Here is a 24,369-nt window from a genome sequence, read left to right as displayed (position 1 = left end):
GAGTGTATGTGATGGAGCTGTTTTCTGGAGTGATGAGTAGAAGTTCCGTTTTTGATGAATTTAGTATCAGGTTGAGACTTGTAAGAAGTTGTTTGATGTTTTGGAGGCAGGATTCCCAGTGCAACATTGTTTTTGCGAGCGATTCTTCGATGGGGATCAGGATCTGAATATCGTCAGCGTAGAGAAAATGTTTGAGATTGAGGTCAGTGAGAAGTTTACATAAGGGTAACAGATAAATGTTAAACAAGGTAGGAGACAGGGATGAGCCCTGAGGGACTCCTATGGCTGCGGGGTGTAGAGAGGATTCTTTATTATGAATCTTGACCTTATAACCTCTGTTGCTGAGGAAGGTTCTGAACCATGATAGGGCAGTGCCTGAAATACCTATGGCTGATAATTGGTTGATGAGAAGGGAGTGATTGACCGTATCAAATGCAGACGAGAGGTCGAGTAGTATCAGAAGGAAGGCTTGTCCTTTGTCTAATCCTAGGATGATGTGGTCAGTCATAGAGATGAGGAGGGCTTCCGTGCTTAAGGTTTTACGGAATCCGTATTGTGATGGAAATAGAAGGTTGTTGTCTTCAATGTGGTTTGAGAGTTGTGAGTTTACCAGTTTTTCCATTATCTTGGCTATGAATGGGAGGTTAGCTATCGGTCTGAAATTGTTAGGATCGTTTGGGTCGAGATTTGGTTTTTTGAGAAGGGGTTTGAGTGAGGCAAGTTTGAGGTTGTCCGGGTAGAGTCCTTGTGTGAGGGAGCAATTTATGATGTCTGCCAGGGATTTGGAGATAGATTCTGGAATTGCTAGTAGTAGTTTGGTTGGGATGTGATCCGAGGGATGAGAGGATGGTTTCATTTTCCTAAGAATTCCTTGGATCTCAGCGGATGAAATTGTGTCAAGTTCTTCTAACCGAGTGTAGTTGCTTGAGGGTTGAGGAGTAGTTAATGGAACAGTGGGGTTCGTGGGGAGCTGCGATAGGAGAGTATTGATTTTGTTGTTGAAGAAAAGAGCTAGTTCTTCTGCTTTTGATTGAGCTTGGTCATGTGTAATCTCATAACACCTCATCTGCACTTCCACCAGTGATCAGAACCTTACCTCATATTCACAAACACCAACATCACGTCCACCATAACACCTCATCCTCACCAGTAATAAAAACACCACCATTATCTCCACCATAACACCTTACCCTCATATTCACAAACACCAACATCACATCCACCATAACACCTCATCCTCACCAGTAATAAAACACCACCATTATCTCTACCATAACACCTTACCCTCATATTCACAAACACCAACATCACGTCCACCATAACACCTCATCCTCACCAGTAATAAAACACCACCATTATCTCCACCATAACACCTTACCCTCATATTCACAAACACCAACATCACGTCCACCATAACACCTCATCCTCACCAGTAATAAAACATCACCATTATCTCCACCATAACACCTTACCCTCATATTCACAAACACCAACATCACGTCCATCATAATACCTCATCCTCACCAGTGATAAAACACCAATATTATCTCTACCATAACACCTTACCCTCATATTCACAAACACCAACATCACGTCCATCATAATACCTCATCCTCACCAGTGATAAAACACCACCATTATCTCTACCATAACACCTCATCTGCACTTCCACCAGTGATCAGAACCACCATTATCTCCACCATAACACCTTACCCTCATATTCACAAACACCAACATCACGTCCACCATAACACCTCATCCTCACCAGTGATAAAACACCACCATTATCTCCACCATAACACCTCATCCTCACCAGTGATAAAACACCACCATTATCTCCACCATAACACCTCATCCTCACCAGTGATAAAACACCACCATTATCTCCACCATAACACCTCATCCTCACCAGTAATAAAACACCACTATTATCTCTACCATAACACCTTACCCTCATATTCACAAACACCAACATCACGTCCACCATAACACCTCATCCTCACCAGTGATAAAACACCACCATTATCTCCACCATAACACCTTACCCTCATATTCACAATCACCAACATCACGTCCACCATAACACCTCATCCTCACCAGTGATAAAACACCACCATTATCTCCACCATAACTCCTTACCCTCATAATCTCAAAGGGTAACACCTCATTCTCACTAGTGATAAAAGCACCACCATTCCCTGAACGTACCTAGATCAGTGCAGACTCCTGTGTTTTGCCTCCCTGCCACCAGATGGAGACAGAGAAAGTCTCACTGACACTGTACATAACCCAGTGTGCCACCTGCATTCCCTCACTATTTCTCTGTCTCCAGCATATTGTAGCTTTGTGCGCACTTGCAGTTCTGTGACTGACTGAGACAATTTTATTTTTTTCTTTTTGAGCCTTCCTCCTGGGAGTTTATTATTATTTTCCTTAATCCTAAGGGGTTCTCCCTGTCTGGTTGAGGCAGGTGGGCCGGGGTTTGGTGACCCTTGTGGTGCCCATGGGGTGTAAATCTTATGGTCCAGATCCCACCCCTTCACGAGACGCTTGGGTGGCTGCAGGCTCTAGGACCCTTTTTTTTTTATCTGAGACCGCCTATTTGTTTTTTGTTTTCTTACAGGCTTCTGTCTCAGCACTGGTACTTTTCATTAGAGTTAAAAAAAAGAGAGAGAAACAGCAGTTTTTGCTTCTGGCTGTTTGTGTTTGATTCTGGCTGAGTGGCAAACCCTTCTTCTTTTTCTTGCACAGCCGTAGGTTTGGGTTTTTGTTTCTTTTTCTGCCGGCCATGTTCCTGGCGCTCACCAGCACCGTGCAGTGATGGGCCGGGGGTCAGCACGACTCAATCGCAGCTCAGCCGCATCGGCCTTTGTGCCGCGTGTTCCGAGGGGGGGGGCCCTCCGACCGCCGTGAAACAGCTCGGGAGGTCCTCCGCTCCCGTCCCAAACTCGCATGGAGTTGCTGACCGGGTGCTGATCCCTTCCCGATCAGCGCGGGGACAGCGGACATCTTGGATTTGCATTTGGCCGTTCCCATGCTGTCGGAAGGGGAAGGGGAAGCTCCTCCTCACTTGTTACCAGCCTGATCCGTCTCCGCCCATGATCGGGGGGACTTGGAGGCCACTGGGCTGCTGCTTTCAGGTCCTTTTTCAGCACACTTTGTACTGCTGCTGCATGAGGCTTATTTAGCCAAGCAGCAGGCAATGACTACAGCCAGGGACCCTCAATTTTAGCAGCCTAGACTATGGGGGGAAGGGGGCGTCTTCTCGACCCAAAACAGTCTCAATCTAGCTGGCATAGGGGCCCTCTTGTGCACGGCTCATCGGGGCCACCCTTGGCTTCTGGTCAGGGTGGGGGTGCCTCGGATGACTTGGTCGAGGCTCCTCTGGTGTCGGAGGACATTCAGGTTTGAGGGTTCTGGTGGACCCGGGGGGTCCCGTTTCCAGAGATACTAATACAGGGTATGCTATGGTGATAGCGCCGCCCAAGGGTGATGGCCCAAAGGTGGTGCATCTTTTTAAGAGAGAAGAGTTTGACGTCTTACTGCTGCTAGCCTTTCAGGTGCTTGGGTTAAAATTCCCCAGGAGGAATCTGATTTAGATGGAGTGGATCCAGTCCTTGATAGGATGTGGGGTCCCTCCATGGCTTTTCCATATCAGAAGTCGATGCGGAAGTTGGTGGAAGCGGAATGGGGTTCTCCGGATTCTGGGTTAAAGTTGGGCAGAGTCATGGCGCGCCTTTATCCTTTATCTGAACTATTGCTGGAACCTTTTGCTCTTCCTAAGGTTGATGTGGCTGTATCGGCGGTTACGAAAAGAACTACCATTCCGGTGGTAGGCTCCGCAGCGCTGAAGGATGTTCAAGATTGTAAGTTAGAAGTCCACCTCAAGAGGCTTTTTGAAGTCTCGGCCCTGGGCTTGTGCGTGGCTATTTGTACTAATTTTATGCAGAGAGCATGTCTCCGATGGGTACAACAGTCTCAGGAGAACCTTTCCACCTCAGGCGAGGACACAGACAGGGCTGAGAGAATTGGGGCAGCAGTGGCTTATGGGGCGGATGCTCCGTATGATTTCGTCCGTACCTCATCTCATATTATGGCATCTGTGGTTTCTGCCAGAAGGTTGCTCTGGCTTCGTAATTAGGCAGCGGACGTTTCCTCCAAGGCGCAGCTAGGCTCCCTACCCTTCAAAGGTAATTTTTTATTTGAGAATGACCTTGAACAATTAATGCAGTCTCTTGGGGACAATAAAGACCTCAGGTTACCAGAGGATAAGCCTAGCCTAAGGGCAAGTAATTTTTTCAGACGCGTTCGCAGTTTCAGCTTGATAGAAGGTTGTGGCCATCAACACCTGTTTCCGGGCCCCAAAGGCAGTCCTCTTATCGGGGTCAATCTGGAGGCCAGTCCTTTCGGGGGGAGGGAGGTAGATGGTCCTTCCAAGGAACCACCAGAGGGGGTACGTCTGGTACTAAACCCCCGCAATGAGGAGAGGCTGGCCCAGTCCATCATTCCCACTATAGGTGGTCACCTGACACTGCTTTATGAGGAGTGGACCAGTATCACCCAGGATCAGTAGATTCTCAGTGTGGTAAGGGATGGTTATGTGTTAGAATTTTCTCGTCCCATCTGCGATTTGTTCCTAGTCTCCCTGTGCAGCTCTATAGAGAAGCGTGCAGCTGTTCGAGATACATTGGACTGCCTATGTCTCCTGGGGACGGTGGTTCCAGTGCTCCGTGAGGAGCTTCGCAAGGGGCAGTATTCCATTTACTTTGTGGTCCCAAAGAAGGAGGGGACCTTTCACCCGATTTTAGACTTGAAGAAGGTGAATGTTGCACTCAAAGTCCCGTGTTTCAGAATGGAAACCCTCTGGTCCATGGAAGTTTCATGGGAAGTTTTTAGCGTCCCTGGATTTGACGGAGACTTATCTGCACATCCCCATTCATCAGGCCTCGCAGCGCTTTCTGTGCTTCATGATTCTTGGACAACATTTTCAGTTTCAGGCCCTTCCTTTCAGGCAGGCCATGGTGCCACGCACCTTCAACAAGGTGATGGTGGTGGTGGTGGAGGCGGCGGCACTCATGCACAATAAAGCTGTGGAATTTATTGCCAGAGAATGTGGTTAGTGCAGTTAGTGTAGCTGGGTTCAAAAAAGGTTTGGATAAGTTCTTGGAGGAGAAGTCCATTAACGGCTATTAATCAAGTTTACTTAGGGAATAGCCACTGCTATTAATTGCATCAGTAGCATGGGATCTTCTTGGTGTTTGGGTACTTGCCAGGCTCTTGTGGCCTGCTTTGGCCTCTGTTGGAAACAGGATGTTGTGCTTGATGGACCCTTGGTCTGACCCAGCATGGCAATTTCTTATGTTCTTATGTTCTTATGAGGGGATTTTGGTGCAATCATATCTGGACTACAGGCTTATCAGGGCAAAATCAGAGGCCCTTTGTTGCTGAGCGGTTCAAAGGATTCTCGATCTCCTATAGTCAATTGGTTGGGTGGTGAACATAGCAAAGAGTCACCTCTCATCAACTCAGTCCCTGGAGAATCTGAGGGCACGGTTCAACACCCTGGTCGGCAAGGTGTACCCCTTAGAGGAGCGTGTTCTGAAACTGCAGGGGCAGATTTGGTATTTGTTGCAGTTACAGGTGCTCAGGGTGTGGGATTATTTGCAAGTGCTGGGCTCAGTGGCCTCAACACTAGAGTTAGTGACATGGGTCTTCACTCATATGGCGCCATTGCAGAGGGTGCTTTTCTCTTGGTGGAGCCCGCTCTCAGAGGATTTTCAGATTCTGTTGCCACTCAAGGGCATCGCACGGGAGAGCCTTTCCTGGTAGCTTCTATCTTCCAATCTGGTCCTGGATTGGGTGGTAGTTTCTACCGATGCCAGTCTCTCTGGTTAGGGAGCAGTTTGCCAGCACTAGTCAGTTCAGGGTGGCTGGTCCAGGAAAGAGTCTGTGTGGTCTAACAACCGACTAGAGACCAGAGCGGTCTGCCTAGCCTTGCAGGAATTTCTTCCATTGATGAGAGGCCAGTTGGTGAGGATTCTCTCAAACAATGTGTCGACGGAGGTTTATATCAATTGTCAGGGTGGAACCAGGAGTCAGGGAGTAGCATAGGAGGCACAGGAGTTGATTCATTAGGCAGAACAACACCTAGAGCGCATAGAGGCATTCCATATTGCCGGGGTTGAGAACATTCAAGCGGATTTCTTGAGTCGGATGGTATTAGATCCGGGCAAATGGGAATTGTCGGAGTCAGCAATGCAGCTCATTTGCGAGCGGTGGAGACCTTCCCACTAATGGCTTCTTGTCAGAATGCCAAAGTGCCTCGGTTTTTCAGTTGAAGGCGATAGCACAAGGCCGAGGAGGTTGATGCGCTGGTGCTTCCTTGGCTGAGAGTTTTACTCTGTCTTTCCTCCTTGGCCTCTCGTGGGAAAGGTGTTGCGTCGTATAGAAAAACATCAGGGAGAAGTGATCTTGGTGGCACCAGAATGGCAGTGCCATCTGTGGTTTGCAGATTTGATCAATCTGGCGGTAGATGGACTGATTCAGTTGGGTCATCTGGAGGGTCTTCTCCACCAGGGACCCATATATTCTGACCAGGCTGTTTGCTTTTGACTAGAGGCCTGGCTTTTGAAAGGCAAAGGTTAAGGCTCAGGGGTTATCCTGAGGTGATTATTACTTCATTGTTGCAAGCCCGGAGAAAATCAAATCTTTCCAATGTACGGGTCTGGAAAGATTTTGAGTCCTGGTGTACCGCCAACAAAGTTTGTCCTCTCAGGTCATCAGTCTCTGACATTTTGTCCTTTTTTACAGGATGGTTTCACCAAAGGCTTTTCTCTTAGCTCAAAGTGCAAATAGCATCCCTAGGTTGCCTTCATGGTAAGATTGATGGTTTATCTATTTCCGCACATCCGGACGTCCTCCACTTTCGTCGAGGGGTGAAGAATTTGCATCCTCCACTTTGACAAGTTTGTCTGTCCTGGAATCTTAATCTTGTCCTCAGGGGTTTATGTGAGGCTCCTTTTGAACTACTTTGGAGAGCGACTTTGAAGGACTTGACTTTGAAGGTGGTTTTTCTGGTGGCCATATGTTCCACTAGAAGGATTTATGAGTTGCAGGCACTGTCATGTCGTCATCCATTCCTTCAGATTTCAAATTCGGGGGACTCGAAAACAGTACCTTCTTTTTTGCCAAAGTGGTATCGGTGTTCCACATGAATCAGACTGGAACTTCCAGCCTTTCCCATGCTGGACGCGTCTACTCCTCATGCGAGGGAACTCAGGTTGTTAGATGTCTGAAGAGCTTTGTTACTTTACCTCAAGGTAAAAAATGACTTTAGAAGATCAGATCACCTCTTTGTTCTGTGGAGCGGCCCCAAGAAAGGTTTTCAGACTTCTAAGTCTACCATTGCTCATTGGCTTAAGGAAGCTATTGGTTCCACCTACATTCTTTGAGACCATCCAGTCCCGGAGGGGTTACATGCTCATTCTACACATTCGCAGGTGGCCTTGTGGATGTAAGCTCAGCTAGTTTCACCCTAGGAAATTTGCAGAGCAGTGACTTGGAAGTCACTGCATACGTTTTGCTAGACACTATCATCTGGATGTGGGCGATACGGACTCCCCATCCTGTGGCGAAAGTGTCCTGCAAGCGGGACTCTCCTGGTCCCACCCTGAACGGATCCAGGTACATACAGGTCCCACCCTGGACTGATCCAGGTCCCAGAAGTCTGGTCTGATCCAGGTATGTACAGGGAAAAGAAAATTGTTTCTTTCCTGCTAATTTTCATTCCTGTAGTACCACAGATCACTCCAGAACCTGCCCAGTCTATTGAGGGGGAAAGTCATCCACTCATCCAATTTTTAATGCAGAGTATATTCAGATATTCATGTTTTTATAATGGTTTAAAAGTTGAGACTTTTTTTCCTTTATACTGTGTTTGGCTTGGATATAGACAAATGCTGAGGAACTGCAGGTGGCACGTGTGGTTAAGTAGCAGTGTCAATAAACATTTCTCTGTCTCCATCTGCTGGAAAGGAGGCACAACCCAGGAGTCTGGACTAATCCGTGGTACTACAGGAATGAAAATTAACAGGTAAGAACCAATTTTCCTTTATCTCCATCGTAACACCTTACAATTAGTCACAAACACCGCTATCATCTCCACCATAACACCTCATCCCCACTTCCACCAGGGATCAGAACCACCATTATCTTCACCATAACATCTTACCCTCACATTCAGAAACACCAAAATCATGTCCACCAAAACAGCTCACTATCACCAGTGACAACCACCATTATCTCCATCATGATTCCTTACTCCCACCAGTGACCAACATTACCACTAACTGCACCATAACAACTCATCCTAACCACTTTCACAAAACACTGTCATCACCATTAGTATGATTACAGACACTACCATGATCTTCAATACTACCCATAATTCCATCTCGAGTCACAAATGCCCATAAAATCTCTGCCATAACAAATTGCCATTGGCATGGCTAACACCTCACTATTAGCACAGACAAAAATATCACCTATAGCTCCATCATAAGCCAGAAACATCACCAACAGCTCCATCATAACACCTCATCATAAGCACAGCTAGAAACACCCCTACAGCTCCATCATAATGCCTCATCAGCAGCATAACTAGAAACATCGCCAATAGCTGTTGAGTTCGTGGACCCTTGAACTGGCTAGAGATGATGAAAGCGCACTGTGAGAAGGTCCACAGTGGAGGTCGTAGCAGGGATGCAGATCAAGTCAGGAGAACCACCGAATCTTCACCACTGGAAGCCCGAGATCCTCCCTGGAGGATCCCTTGAGGATCCGAGCCACTTGGACTTATGTGCGGTCTCCTGAAGATGAGTACCTGAAGAGTTGTCCAGAAGTTGTGAAGCGGAGGAGAGGCTGGAACCAGGAGACCAACCGGAACTTCACCACTGGAAGCCCGAGGTCCCCCCAGGAGGAGCCCGTGAGGACCCGAGCCGCCTGGACTTCGGCGAGGTCTCCTGGATGGAGCCCTCCGGATCAAATCAGGCAGTAGACAAGCAGAAAGTGGAACAAACCAGGAGTCGAGGCAGGCGGCAGACAGAAGAGACCGAAGACGAACCAGAGTCGAGACAGGCAGCAAGCAGGATACCAGAGGACAAGCCGAAGTCAGGAGCCAGGAGACGAGCCGAAGTCAGGAGCCAGGAACAGGAGCAAGCAAGGATGGGATGGAGCAGGAACAAGCAAGAAGACTGCAACTACTAACCTCAAGGAGGGAACCTCGTTACAAGGCAAGGTGATATCTGGCTGCAGGGTTTAAATCCCTGCCGGCATCTGACGTCCTCCTGGGGGCGGAGCCATCTTTCCCGCGCTGGTCCCTTTAAATTTGGAGCCCCTGCGTCGGCGGCGTCTCCCTCACAGAGGGAGCACCATGGGAAGAGGCCAGCCAGGCCCGAACAGGCCCTAACAACGCCGCAGCCACTCGGAGTGGCTCCAAGGTAGGAGGGGGGACCGGAGCGTGGCCCAGGATCCTAACAATAGCTCCATCATAATTTTTCATTATCTTCACAGCTATAAACACTACTATAGCTCCATCATAACACCTCATCAGCAGCATAACCAGAAACGTTCCTAGAGCTCCATCACATTATATCATTATCTTCACAGCTATAAACACTACTATAGCTCCATCATAACACCTCATCAGCAGCATAACCAGAAACGTTCCTAGAGCTCCATCATAAGACTTCGTTATCTGCATTGTTAGAAAGACCACCTATTGTTTAACTATTAGACCTCACTACCAGCAGAGTCAGAAACATCGACTACAGCCCATCATAACACATCACAAATCAATAATAACCATCACCAAATTACAATGCCATTGCTACTGTAATCTCAAACAGGGGAGGAGTGATATCATCACCGTAGGACCATCAGTGGTATTGTTACTATCAGATTAGTGCCCCTCCTGGAAAGGTTTTGCAGTCTGTTTCCATGGAACTTTCTTACCGGCTCAAGAGTGGCTGGGAGCCCGGACCTCCTATTATCAGCCTCCTTCTTATTCTTTTTTACCAATGTGCTTATGTTTTCCTGTTGATATGATTTGGATCTTTTGGTTGTCTCTTCCTTCCCTACAGCTCCTGAGATGGTAAAGGGGGATCCCATTGGTCCGGCAGCAGATATCTGGGGTATAGGAGTGCTCACTTACATCATGTAAGTACTTAGCTTGCAAGGCTTCTCTGCATCCTACTTCTCCAGGAGTATGTATTACAGAAAGATTTTTTTTAAAATAATGAGTCAAGGTATACACGTCCCTATGGTTTACACTGAGTGAGCACTGCAGGCTGTTAGTGCTGAAGTTACACACATTTGTATAGTTTACACAGAGTCAGCACTGCAATGTGTTAACAGGAAAACTGGCTCTTACCTGCTAATTTTAGTTCCTGGAATACCACAGATCAGTCTGGAATCCTGGGTTTTGCCTCCCTGCCAGCAGGTGGAGACAGAGAAGAAGAGCTTTACTGACACTGATCCTTAACCTAGTGTGCCATCTGCAGTCCCTCAGTATGATCTGTACCCAAGCCAAGATGAGAATAATTATAACAACGAGCAGGAGGAGGAAGGCCAAGCCTCAATCGGAACCCCGTTCCAACAACATGAATTAGAACATCATCCAAGACAACAAGCCACTCTGCACCATTTACATACTGCCAATACTCGCAGGCTTTCCTAAACGGGTGGAGTTCTGGACTGATCTGTGGTATTCCAGGAATGAAAATTAGCAGGTGGTGGGGCCACTTGGCAATAGTGATCATAATATGATCAAATTTGAATTAATGACTGAAAGGGGGACAGTGAGCAAATCTACGGCTCTTGTGCTAAACTTTCAAAAAGGAAACTTTGATAAAATGAGAAAAATAGTTAGAAAAAAACTGAAAGGAGCAGCTACAAAGGTAAACAGTGTGCAAGAGGCGTGGTCATTGTTAAAAAGTACCATCCTAGAAGCACAGTCCAGATGTATTCCACACATTAAGAAAGGTGGAAAGAAGGCAAAATGATTACCAGCATGGATAAAAGGGGAGGTGAAAGAAGCTATTTTAGCCAAAAGATCTTCATTCAAAAATTGGAAGAAGGATCCAACAGAAGAAAATAGGATAAAGCATAAAAATTGGCAAGTTAAATGTAAGACATTGATAAGACAGGCTAAGAGAGAATTTGAAAAGAAGTTGGCTCTAGAGGCAAAAACTCACAGTAAAAACTTTTTTAAATATATCCGAAGCAGAAAGCCTGTGAGGGAGTCAGTTGGACCGTTAGATGATCGAGGGGTTAAAGGGGCACTTAGAGAAGATAAGGCCATCGCGGAAAGATTAAATGATTTCTTTGCTTCGGTGTTTACTGAAGAGGATGTTGGGGAGGTACCCGTAATGGAAAAGGTTTTCATGGGTAATGATTCAGATGGACTGAACCAAATCACGGTGAACCTAGAAGATGTGGTAGGCCTGATTGACAAACTGAACAGTAGTAAATCACCTGGACCGGATGGTATACACCCCAGAGTTCTGAAGGAACTAAAAAATGAAATTTCAGACCTATTAGTAAAAATTTGTAACTTATCATTAAAATCATCCATTGTACCTGAAGACTGGAGGATAGCAAATGTAACCCCAATATTTAAAAAGGGCTCCAGGGGCGATCCGGGAAACTACAGACCGGTTAGCCTGATTTCAGTGCCAGGAAAAATAGTGGAAAGTGTTCTAAACATCAAAATTACAGAACATATAGAAAGACATGGTTTAATGGAACAAAGTCAGCATGGCTTTACCCAGGGCAAGTCTTGCCTCACAAATCTGCTTCACTTTTTTGAAGGAGTTAATAAACATGTGGATAAAGGTGAACCAGTAGATATAGTATACTTGGATTTTCAGAAGGCGTTTGACAAAGTTCCTCATGAGAGGCTTCTAGGAAAAATAAAAAGTCATGGGATAGGTGGTGATGTCCTTTCGTGGATTGCAAACTGGCTAAAAGACAGGAAACAGAGAGTAGGATTGAATGGGCAATTTTCTCAATGGAAGGGAGTGGGCAGTGGAGTGCCTCAGGGATCTGTATTGGGACCATTACTTTTCAATATATTTATAAATGATCTGGAAAGAAATACGACGAGTGAGATAATCAAATTTGCAGATTTATTTATTTATTTTAAAAGTTTTATATACCGCACAAATGGATATAATATATCCGTCTAGGCGGTTTACAATATTCAAGACACATGCATAATTTTAAAACAAATACAGACATTTATATACAACACATGAAAATTATGTAGGGTTCATTTATAGGTAAATTATAGAAATATTATTGTAACTGAAAAGCTTGAGTGAAGAGATGAGTTTTTAGTAATTTTTTTAATTCTCTACTATTAGAGGTTAAACGGATACAGTCTGGTAAAGAGTTCCATAATATTGGACCAGCAACTGAAAAAACACGTTTACGAGTTAACGATAGACTAACAGATTTTACAGATGGAATTTCCAGAATGCATTTATCAAGAGAACGTAGTTGTCTAGATGGTTTGTAAATTCTTAACAGAGAACATAGCCAGATCGAGTCAGTGTTATATATTAGGTTATGTATTGTAGATAAAATTTTGTATGTTATAAGGTATGATATTGGGAGCCAGTGTAATTGTTGTAGAATAGGAGTGATATGTTCGTTTCGGAGGTCATTATATAACATGCGAGCAGTTGCATTTTGAACCAGATGATACAAAATTGTTCAGAGTAGTTAAATCACAAGCAGATTGTGATAAATTGCAGGATGACCTTGTGAGACTGGAAAATTGGGCATCCAAATGCCAGATGAAATTTAATGTGGATAAGTGCAAGGTGATGCATATAGGGAAAAATAACCCATGCTATAGTTACACAATGTTGGGTTCCATATTAGGTGCTACAACCCAAGAAAGAGATCTAGGTGTCATAGTGGATAACACATTGAAATCGTCGGTTCAGTGTGCTGCGGTAGTCAAAAAAGCAAACAGAATGTTGGGAATTATTAGAAGAGGAATGGTTAATAGAACGGAAAATGTCATAATGCCTCTGTATCGCTCCATGATGAGACCGACCTTGAATACTGGGGTAGATTTTATAAATTTGCGCGATCGCATACTTTTGTTCGCGCACCAGGCGTGAACAAAAGTACGCTGGATTTTATAAGATACGCGTGTAGCCGCGCGTATCTTATAAAATCCGGGGTCGGCACGCACAAGGGAGTGCACATTTGTGCAAGCTGCGCGCGCTGCCTGTTCCCTCCGAGGCCGCTCCAATTTCGGAGCGGCCTCGGAGGGAACTTTCCTTCGCCCTCCCCCCACCTTCCCCTCCCTTCCCCTACCTAACCCACCCCCCCCCCCCCCGGCCCTATCTAACCCCCCCTTACCTTTGTTGGCAGATTTACGCCTGCTGAAAGCAGACGTAAATCTGCGCATGCCAGCGGGCTGCTGGTGCGCCATCACCCGACCAGGGGGCTGGTCCGGAGGCCTCGACCACACCCCCGGGCCGGCGCCACGCCCCTGGACCCGCCCCCGAAACGCCGAGTCATGCCCCCGAAACACCGCATCATTTCGGGAACGCCCCCAACACGCCCCTCCCCGCCCCTTTTACGAAGCCCCGGGACTTACGCGCGTCCCGGGGCTCTGCGCGCGCCGGCGGCCCTTGCAAAATAGGCGCACTGGCGCGCGAGGGTCCTGCGCGCGTAAATCCGGCCGGATTTACGTGCACAGGGCATTTAAAATCCAGCCCACTGTGTACAATTCTGGTCGCCGCATCTCAAAAAAGATATAATTGCGTTGGAGAAGGTACAGAGAAGGGAAACCAAAATGATAAGGGGAATGGAACAGCTCCTCTATGAGGAAAGACTAAAGAGGTTAGGACTTTTCAGCTTGGAGAAGAGACGGCTGAGGGGGGATATGATAGAGGTGTTTAAGATCATGAGAGGTCTAGAACGGGTGGATGTGAATCGGTTATTTACTCTTTCGGATAGTAGAAAGACTAGGGGGCACTCCATGAAGTTAGCATGGGGCACATTTAAAACTAATCGGAGAAAGCATGGCCTCCTTATCTTCATAGAGTTCCTGCACCTTTGCGGGACTTTGCATGGCCAGAGATAAGGGAGGACATGAATCCCCACCTCCCCAGGAGCCTCTCTTGCCACTGCCACTGAAGCCAAGATGGCCACCATTCCTGCACTTACAGGAAAGGCATCAGTGGCGGCCGTGACGATCACATCATCCTCTTTCCAGCCGACACGGAGCCCATCCCGCTCGCGATGCCCTCTTCCCCAGAGACACAATGTGCACACAATCCTGCCTGAGTGTCCACACGAGCAGCAACTCTTCATGCAACCCTTCGCGTGTGCCATTTGCAGTCCCACACATGCTGCCTACCTGTCACTCACCGAAGTGGTCTCCTCAATGCTGGGCACCCCAGCTACCTCTGATGCCACAACTTCTTAGCCACTTCTATGCCCTCTTTGTTTGTTTTTAAACTTCAATACCCAGAGCAAAGAGAAAAAAGAAAGCACTTTTCTCAATGCTGCAGAGCGGACTGTTGGATGTAAAGGGCTCTCCAGGGGAATGAGGGAACTGGACCACCAGCTTTGCGAAACCCCTTACGGTGTCCGAGGATGAGCCTTCACCAAGGTTCACCAACTCCCTGCTCATCTGCCTCAAGCACCTAACAACCCCCTAGGAGGACTGCTCCTGTAGGGAATCTATCCTCTTCCTTTTTTTGATTTTGATTTTTTTTGTTAATGTATTCTCCAGACTGCAGATTTTATACCTCTGTCATCTACTGGAAACAGAGAAATACTCAGGGACTGAAGATGGCACATTATCTTAAGTAACAGTGTCAGTAAAGCTTTTTTTCTCTGTCTCCATCTGCTGGCAGGAAGGCAAAACCCAGGACCAATCTGGGATATGAACAGGAAACTGAGATTACCCACATCTCTATAATTTACACTGAGTCAGCACAGCATGACTGAGTCAGTACTGAGATTACACACATCTCTATAGTTTACACTGTCAGCACAGCATGATTGAGTCAGTACTGAGATTACACACATCTCTATATTTTACACTGAGTCAGCACTACAAGATGTTCACACGGAGATTACACACCTCTATAGTTTACACCAAGTCAGCACTGAGATTACACACTCTCTATAGTTTACACTGAATCAACACTGCATGGTGTTAGCACTGAGATTACACACATCTCTAGTTTACACTGAGTCAGCACAGCATGATTGAGTCAGTACTGAGATTACACACATCTCTATTGTTTACACTGAATCAACACTGCATGGTGTTTGCACTGAGATTACACACATCTCTAGTTTACACTGAGTCAGCACAGCATGATTGAGTCAGTACTGAGATTACATACATCTCTATTGTTTACACTGAATCAACACTGCATGGTGTTAACACTGAGATTACACACATCTCTAGTTTACACTGAGTCAGCACAGCATGATTGAGTCAGTACTGAGATTACCCACATCTCTATGGTTTACACTGAGTCAGCACAGCATGATTGAGTCAGTACTGAGATTACACACATCTCTATTGTTTACACTGAATCAACACTGCATGGTGATAGCACTGAGATTACACACATCTCTATTGTTTACACTGAATCAACACTGCATGGTGTTAGCACTGAGATTACACACATCTCTAGTTTACACTGAGTCAGCACAGCATGATTGAGTCAGTACTGAGATTACCCACATCTCTATGGTTTACACTGAGTCAGCACAGCATGCCTGAATCAGTACTGAGATTAAACACATCTCTATAGTTTACACCAAGTCAGCACTGAGATTAAACACCTCTATAGTTTACACTGAATTAGCACTGCAAGGTGTTAGCACAGAGATTACACACATCTCTATAGTTTGCACTGAGTCAGCACAGCATGACTGAGTCAGTACTGAGATTACCCACATCTCTATAGTTTACACTGAATCAGCACTGCAAGGTGTTAGCATTTGAGATTACACACATCTCTATGGTTTACACTGAGTCAGCACTGAGATTAAACACCTCTATAGTTTACACTGAATTAGCACTGCAAGGTGTTAGCACAGAGATTACACACATCTCTATGGTTTACACTGAGTCAGCACAGCATGCCTGAATCAGTACTGAGATTAAACACATCTCTATAGTTTACACCAAGTCAGCACTGAGATTATACACCTCTATAGTTTACACTGAGACAGCACTGCAAGGTGTTAGCATTGAGATTACATACATCTCTATAGTTTACACCAAGTCAGCACTGAGATTACACACATCTCTATATTTTACACTGAGTCAGCACTGCAAGGTGTTAGCACTGAGATTACATACATCTCTATAGTTTACACGGAGTCAGCACTGAGATTATATACATTTCTATTGTTTACACTGAGTCAGCACTGCATGGCTGAGCAGTACTGGGATTTAGGGATGTGAATCATTTTAGGACGATTAAAATTATCGTCCGATAATTTTAATATCGTCTTAAACCGTTATGGAACACAATACAATACAGATTCTAACGATTTATCGTTATAAATCGTTAGAATCGTGAGCCGGCACACTAAAACCCCCTAAAACCCACCCCCGACCCTTTAAATTAAATCCCCCACCCTCCCGAACCCCCCCCCCCAATAACTTAAATAACCTGCGGGTCCAGCGGCGGTCCGGAACGGCAGCGGTCCGGAACGGGCTCCTGCTCCTGAATCTTGTCGTCTTCAGCCGGCGCCATTTTCCAAAATGGCGCCGAAAAATGGCGGCGGCCATAGACGAAAAAGATTGGACGGCAGGAGGTCCTTCCGGACCCCCGCTGGACTTTTGGCAAGTCTCGTGGGGGTCAGGAGGCCCCCCACAAGCTGGCCAAAAGTTCCTGGAGGTCCAGCGGGGGTTAGGGAGCGATTTCCCGCCGCGAATCGTTTTCGTACGGAAAATGGCGCCGGCAGGAGATCGACTGCAGGAGGTCGTTCAGCGAGGGTTCCGGCGCCTCGCTGAACGACCTCCTGCAGTCGATCTCCTGCCGGCGCCATTTTCCGTACGAAAACGATTTGCGGCGGGAAATCGCTCCCTGACCCCCGCTGGACCTCCAGGAACTTTTGGCCAGCTTGTGGGGGGCCTCCTGACCCCCACGAGACTTGCCAAAAGTCCAGCGGGGGTCCGGAAGGACCTCCTGCCGTCCAATCTTTTTCGTCTATGGCCGCCGCCATTTTTCGGCGCCATTTTGGAAAATGGCGCCGGCTGAAGACGACAAGATTCAGGAGCAGGAGCCCGTTCCGGACCGCCGCTGGACCCGCAGGTTATTTAAGTTATTTGGGGGGGGGTTCGGGAGGGTGGGGGATTTAATTTAAAGGGTCGGGGGTGGGTTTTAGGGGGTTTTAATGTGCCGGTTTTTCGATTTTTCGATTTTTCGATTTTTAACGATTTTTAACAATTTTTCACGATATTTTACCCCCCCAAACGGCAACAATACGATTCCCTCCCCCTCCCAGCCGAAATCGATCGTTAAGACGATCGAGGACACGATTCACATCCCTACTGGGATTACACACATCTCTGTTGTTTACACTGAATCAACACTGCATGGTGATAGCACTGAGATTACACACATCTCTATTTTTTACACTGAATCAACACTGCATGGTGTTAGCACTGAGATTACACACATCTCTAGTTTACACTGAGTCAGCACAGCATGATTGAGTCAGTACTGAGATTACCCACATCTCTATGATTTACACTGAATCAACACTGCATGGTGTTAGCACTAGGGATGTGAATCGTTTTTTGACGATTTAAAATATCGTCCGATATATTTTAAATCGTCAAAAATCGTTAGGGCCACGATACAATACCAATTCCCCCGATTTATCATCAAAAAATCATAAATCAGGGGAAGGGGGAGGGCAGGAAAACCGGCACACTAAAACCCCCTAAAACCCACCCCCGACCCTTTAAATTAAATCCCCCACCCTCCCGAACCCCCCCCCCCAAATGCATTAAATTACCTGGGAGTCCTCCGTAGCGGCGGTCCGTGGCTAAATTGGGGGAAGGGGTGAGCACGAAAACCAGCACACTAGATCGTGAGGTCTTCAGCCGGCGCCATTTTTCAAAATGGCCGCCGCAAAATGGCGGCGGCCATAGACGAAAACGATTCGACGCAAGAGGTCGTTCCGGCCCCCCGCTGGACTTTTGGCAAGTCTTGTGGGGGTCAGGAGGCCCCCCCAAGCTGGCCAAAAGTTCCTGGGGGTCCAGCGGGGGTCAAGGAGCGATTTTCTGCCGCGAATCGTTTTCCGTACGGAAAATGGCGCCGGCAGGAGATCGACTGCAGGAGGTCGTTCAGCGAGGTCCGGAACCCTCGCGAGATTTCCGGACCTCGCTGAACGACCTCCTGCAGTCGATCTCCTGCCGGCGCCATTTTCCGTACGGAAAACGATTCGCGGCAGGAAATCACTCCTTGACCCCCGCTGGACCCCCAGGAACTTTTGGCCAGCTTGGGGGGGCCTCCTGACCCCCACAAGACTTGCCAAAAGTCCAGCAGGGGTCCGGAACGACCTCTTGCGTCGAATCGTTTTCGTCTATGGCCGCCGCCATTTTGCGGCGGCCATTTTGAAAAATGGCGCCGGCTGAAGACCTCACGATCTAGTGTGCCGGTTTTCGTGCTCTCCCCCTTCCCCCGATTTAGCCACGGACCGCCGCTATGGAGGACTCCCAGGTAATTTAATGCATTTGGGGTGGGGGATTTAATTTAAAGGGTTGGGGGTGGGTTTTAGGGGGTTTTAGTGTGCCGCTGGACCACCAGGTAATTTAAGGCATTTGGGGGGGGGGGTTCGGGAGGGGGGGGGATTTAATTTAAAGGGTCGGGGGTGGGTTTTAGGGGGTTTTAGTGTGCCGGCTCACGATTTTAACGATTATGACGATACTTTACACACACAAACGGCAACAATACGATTCCCTCCCCCTCCCAGCCGAAATCGATCGTTAAAACGATCGAGGACACGATTCACATCTCTAGTTAGCACTGAGATTACACACATCTCTAGTTTACACTGAATCAACACTGCATGGTGTTAGCATTGAGATTACATACATCTCTATAGTTTACACCAAGTCAGCACTGAGATTACACACATCTCTATATTTTACATTGAGTCAGCACTGCAAGGTGTTAGCACTGAGATTACATACATCTCTATAGTTTACACGGAGTCAGCACTGAGATTATATACATTTCTATTGTTTACACTGAGTCAGCACTGCATGGCTGAGCAGTACTGGGATTACACACATCTCTGTTGTTTACACTGAATCAACACTGCATGGTGATAGCACTGAGATTACACACATCTCTATTTTTTACACTGAATCAACACTGCATGGTGTTAGCACTGAGATTACACACATCTCTAGTTTACACTGAGTCAGCACAGCATGATTGAGTCAGTACTGAGATTACCCACATCTCTATGATTTACACTGAATCAACACTGCATGGTGTTAGCACTGAGATTACACACATCTCTAGTTTACACTGAATCAACACTGCATGGTGTTAGCATTGAGATTACATACATCTCTATAGTTTATACCAAGTCAGCACTGAGATTACACACATCTCTATATTTTACACTGAGTCAGCACTACAAGATGTTCGCACGGAGATTACACACCTCTATAGTTTACACCAAGTCAGCACTGAGATTACACACATCTCTATAGTTTACACTGAGTCAGCACTGCAAGGTGTCAGCACTGAGATTACACACATCTCTATATTTTACACTGAGTCAGCACTACAAGATGTTCGCACGGAGATTACACACCTCTATAGTTTACACCAAGTCAGCACTGAGATTACACACTCTCTATAGTTTACACTGAGTCAGCACTGCAAGGTGTTAGCACTGAGATTACATACATCTCTATAGTTTACACGGAGTCAGCACTGAGATTATATACATTTCTATTGTTTACACTGAGTCAGCACTGCAAGGTGTCAGCACTGAGATTACATACATCTCTATAGTTTACACGGAGTCAGCACTGAGATTATATACATTTCTATTGTTTACACTGAGTCAGCACTGCATGGCTGAGCAGTACTGGGATTACACACATCTCTATAATTTACGTTTAGGATTGTAGGGTGTTAGTACTGAAATTACACGTGTGTGTCTTTTGCACTGGGTCAGCACCGCAGAACTTTAGTACTGAGATTAAACACATTATAGTTTATGCTGCTAGCACTGCAGAGTGATAGTACTGAAATTACACAAGTGTTTCTAGTTTACGCTGAGTTAGCTCTGCAGGTCTTTTTAGTTTAGGCTAAGTCTTCCGCCAGTGCTATCTCAGCATATACTACAAAGATGTGTGTTCGTATAACACCCAGCAGTGCTGACTCAGCATAACCCATAGATACATGTGTAACTTCACTACTGACCCTCTGCAATATGTTACCTCACTACCCATACCCTCCCCTGCTATTAGTAGATATAACATACGTTTATATTTTATGATGAATCATCACTGCAGGGTGTTAGTACTGAGATCACACATGTCTCTATATCTTACACTGAGTCAGCACTGCTCAGTGTTAGAACTGAGATTACACATGTTTCTATAATTTACGCCTGAATTGGCACTGCAGAGTGTTAGAACTGAGGTTACACACTGCAGAGTAGTATTGAAATAAAACACCTCTCTATAGTTTATGCTGGGTCAACATTGAAGGATGTTAATAGGAAAATTGGTTCTTACCTGCTAATTTTCCATCCTGTAGTACCACAGATCAGTCCAGACTCCTGGGTTTTGCCTCCCTGCCAGCAGATGGAGACAGAGAAAGTTTCACTGACACTGTACAGAACCCAGTGTGCCTCCTGTAGTCCATCAGTATTGACCTTTAGCCAAGCCAAGCCATGGAAACTGAGGCTGAAAGCCAGTATCCTCTGCTGCCTGTTCCACTAAACAAGCTTTACGCATAAGTAAATTAAAACCAGCAGAAGACCTCTACCTGAACCAGAGATTCCTCCTCAGTCCAAGTGCCAGTCTGTTCCTGCCGGCGATAGTTGAGGAGGGGATTCCCCTGCCTCTCCCTGTGGGAGAGGCAGGGGAATCAAAAATGGCCGCCATTCTCACGCTGTTGGGGAAAGCTTCAGCGCTAGACCCCGTCACTCGCGAGGTTCGTTCTACTCGTGCAACCATGCTCAATGCAGACAGCCGAATACATGCCGCTTTAGCCACTCGTGCATGCTGCCCGTAGCAGCACTAGCACCTCAGCAGCAAGAAGGGGAAGAGTCCCTCAGCACCCCAGAGCCAGCACTCTGTCTCCTCTGCAGGCAGAGAAGCTGCTGGAAAACTCATCGCTGAGCTCCCCCCCCCCCCCCCCCCCCAGAACCTCACTGCTGAACAGATTCCTGTACCTCGTTCCTCGTTCTTGCTTTTTTCCCCCTTAGTCTCTGAGAACAAATAAAGATGCATAGAAACCAATCCTTTCCTTTGGTGCAGAGGTTCAGGTTCCAGGAACGCAGGCCACATGGCAGATCAGAAGAGAGCCAGGCCACTGACTATATCAGACTCCTTTCACTAAACTTTAGCGACCCAGCCCAAGACAAACTGTATAAAAGCCGGGACACTTCCCTGCTCCACTGGGCTTGCAGTGCAGAACTGCCAGCAGGTTCCAGCGCTGTCTCATGGGGGATGAGGGATCTGGACAACCAGATGTCCACCCCACGGATCTCAAGACCGAGCTATCGGAAGGGTCACCAACCCCCTGCTCGTCTGCCTCAAACCAGGGTGGGGGTGGTGGCCCCACCACCACCTCACAACCCCCTGGGAGGATCCAGAAATTGCCTTTTAATCTTTTTTTTCCTCTCCAGACTGCAGGTTTTACACCATCTACCACCTGCTGGAGACAGAGAAATACTGAGGGACTGCAGGTGGCACCAGGGCTTATCAAGCAGTGTCAGTGAGACTTTCTCTGTCTCCATCTGCTGGCAGGGAGGCAAAACCCAGGAGTCTGCACTGATCTGGATACGTACAGGGAAACTGTGATTACACGTGACTGTTCTTTATGCTGAGTCAGCACTGCAAGGTGTTTGTGCGTCTCTATAGTCTATGCTGAATCTTCGCTATAGGGTTAGCACATATCTTATATTGATAGTGATGGTGCGCATCCGCTGTGTTTCCATTTGCAGATGTACTCACTATAGGCAGGGTGTAGTCCTGTCTTTCTCTTACTGACCTTTTCCTGGTTCCTGCCTCCTTCTCCCAGGCTGAGTGGTCGGTCTCCCTTCTCTGAACTGGATCCGCTGGAGACTGAGAATAAGATCCAGTCAGGACACTTTGACATCTTCAAACTCTATCCCAATGCTTCCCAGAGTGCCTCTCTCTTCATACGGAAGATTTTATCCATATACGCTTGGTAAGTAACCAAAGCCGCAACACAGACCTGCTAATCTCCTCCTGGATTTTCAAAATATTAAAAAAAGATTGTTTTATTCTCCTTCATGAATTGTGCAGGAATAAATATTGCTTTTAATGGAAATAATCTCCCAAGCAGCGTGAAAACAGGACATCCCAAGTCCGCTCCCTGCCGTGCCAGCTCCCAGGTCACTTCTTCCTCACGGTGTGGCCATGAATCCTCCCTCCACTAACCCTGCAGCCCCAAAGCAGAGCAGCTTGTGTGTAGTAATCGCACAGCATGAGAGCTGCTAACAATCTCCAGGGAGGTCTTTGCTCGTTCTTTGAATGAATGGAGCACACGTATGGATGATTCTTCTTGCATTGGAGGATCTTATGGAAGAGCTCTTGCATCTTCCTGACACCTGTTCATGAATCACCCCTGCCTTTAAATACATTGTATTTCCCCATTAGTGAACCCTTATAGTAAGGACAGTGCCCTGTTCTGTTCATGCAGTAAACAGAGTACAGTGTGCTTGAGCCTGCTCGGGACTGAGAAATGGGAAAGCAGGAAGGATGCATTTTCACTCTCCTACTCTTATGGACATCGTTACTTGCATCACTGATTCATGCGTTGGGGGATGGATTTCAAGAGAGCACCTGATAAGCCAAAACTATTGTCACTGCTAAAAGTAGTCCAGCAGGCTGCTAGCACATCACTGAGCAAGAAGTCTGTAGTCCCTGCCCTGTTTGGGTTTCTTGGGCTAAGCAGGGAAGGGAAAAACCAAGGAAATGGCATTTACATATCTGGCCAGAGAAAGCTGAGGCAGGTAGCCGATCCACAAAGTCCTCAGCAGGCCTGCATGGCCTGGGCCTGAAACTACCCCATTGTTCCCTCCAGCAGGAGGCGGGCAACAAATGGACAAGGGAAAGAAGGTGAGTGCTAGAACATTTGTGTTCCTCGTTATAGGGCTCTAAACGAACAGAGGGCTGGGGCTGGGGACTCAGCTAGAAATAACAGATTAGGGAAGGAAGAAGCCATATCCCAAAGCTGGCGCAAAGATCCTAAACCCACACTCCTCGCAAATTATAAAACATCACTCCATAACTACCGCGAAATGCTAAATAAAACTAAGAGAGATTTCCATGCCCGCAAGATTCACCAACTCCAATACAATGCCCGTGCCCTTTTTGAATTTGTGGCCTCCCTAACTAAGCTACCTCTTGCCCACATCCCAGACGAAGAAGCCAGAACTAAATGCGAGGACCTCGCAATTTATTTCCAGGATAAAATTGACAAACTGTTGTTACGGTTCCCCACTACCACACCACCCAGCAAGACTCCCCTTACCAACTCCACCACTGAACGTAATTCATTTGAAACCATAGCCGCAAAAGAAGTTGAATCCATCCTCAAGAGAACAAGACCATCCTCTCATCAAACAGATACTATCCCCTCAAAACATCTACTCTCCATCCCTAACATAATTGCCCAACCCATTGCCGACATCATAAACATCTCCATTACCTCAGACTCAGTACCTAACCCCCTTAAACAAGCGATAGTCAAGCCTATATTAAAAAAAACTAAACTTGACCCCTCTAATCCATCAAATTACCGACCGATCTCCAACTTACCCTTCTATCTAAAATCCTTGAAAAAGCAGTTAACCGTCAACTCACAGACTACCTTGATAACCAGCTACTCTTATCCACCTCACAATATGGTTTCCGAAAATACCACAGTACCGAAACCCTTTTACTCTCCATCAGGCCGATACAGTAAAGTGCACTCCAGCGGAGTGCACTGTTAACCCGCGATTGGACGCGCATTTTGGACGTGCTAGCTTTACCCCTTATTTAGTAAGGGGTAATAGCGCATCCAAAATGCGCGTCCA

At 46.7% G+C, this 24,369-nt stretch overlaps 1 protein-coding gene across 1 annotated transcript in view; it reads left to right on the top strand.

Moving 5' to 3' along the window:
• The window catches only part of SPEG (striated muscle enriched protein kinase), a 497,600-nt gene that overhangs the window by 466,867 nt on the left and 6,364 nt on the right, over positions 1 to 24,369 (top strand). The window contains exons 41-42 of the mRNA XM_029605011.1: positions 10,140 to 10,215; positions 22,344 to 22,493. Coding sequence (XP_029460871.1) covers positions 10,140 to 10,215; positions 22,344 to 22,493 — 226 coding nt within the window. The remainder of the gene's footprint in view (positions 1 to 10,139; positions 10,216 to 22,343; positions 22,494 to 24,369) is intronic.

The sequence above is a fragment of the Rhinatrema bivittatum genome, chromosome 6 (genome assembly GCF_901001135.1).
Source record: "Rhinatrema bivittatum chromosome 6, aRhiBiv1.1, whole genome shotgun sequence".
NCBI classification, from domain to species: Eukaryota; Metazoa; Chordata; class Amphibia; order Gymnophiona; family Rhinatrematidae; genus Rhinatrema; species Rhinatrema bivittatum.
The sequence above is the reverse complement of the archived record's forward strand: the minus strand, read 5'-3'. Positions and strand labels throughout refer to the sequence as shown.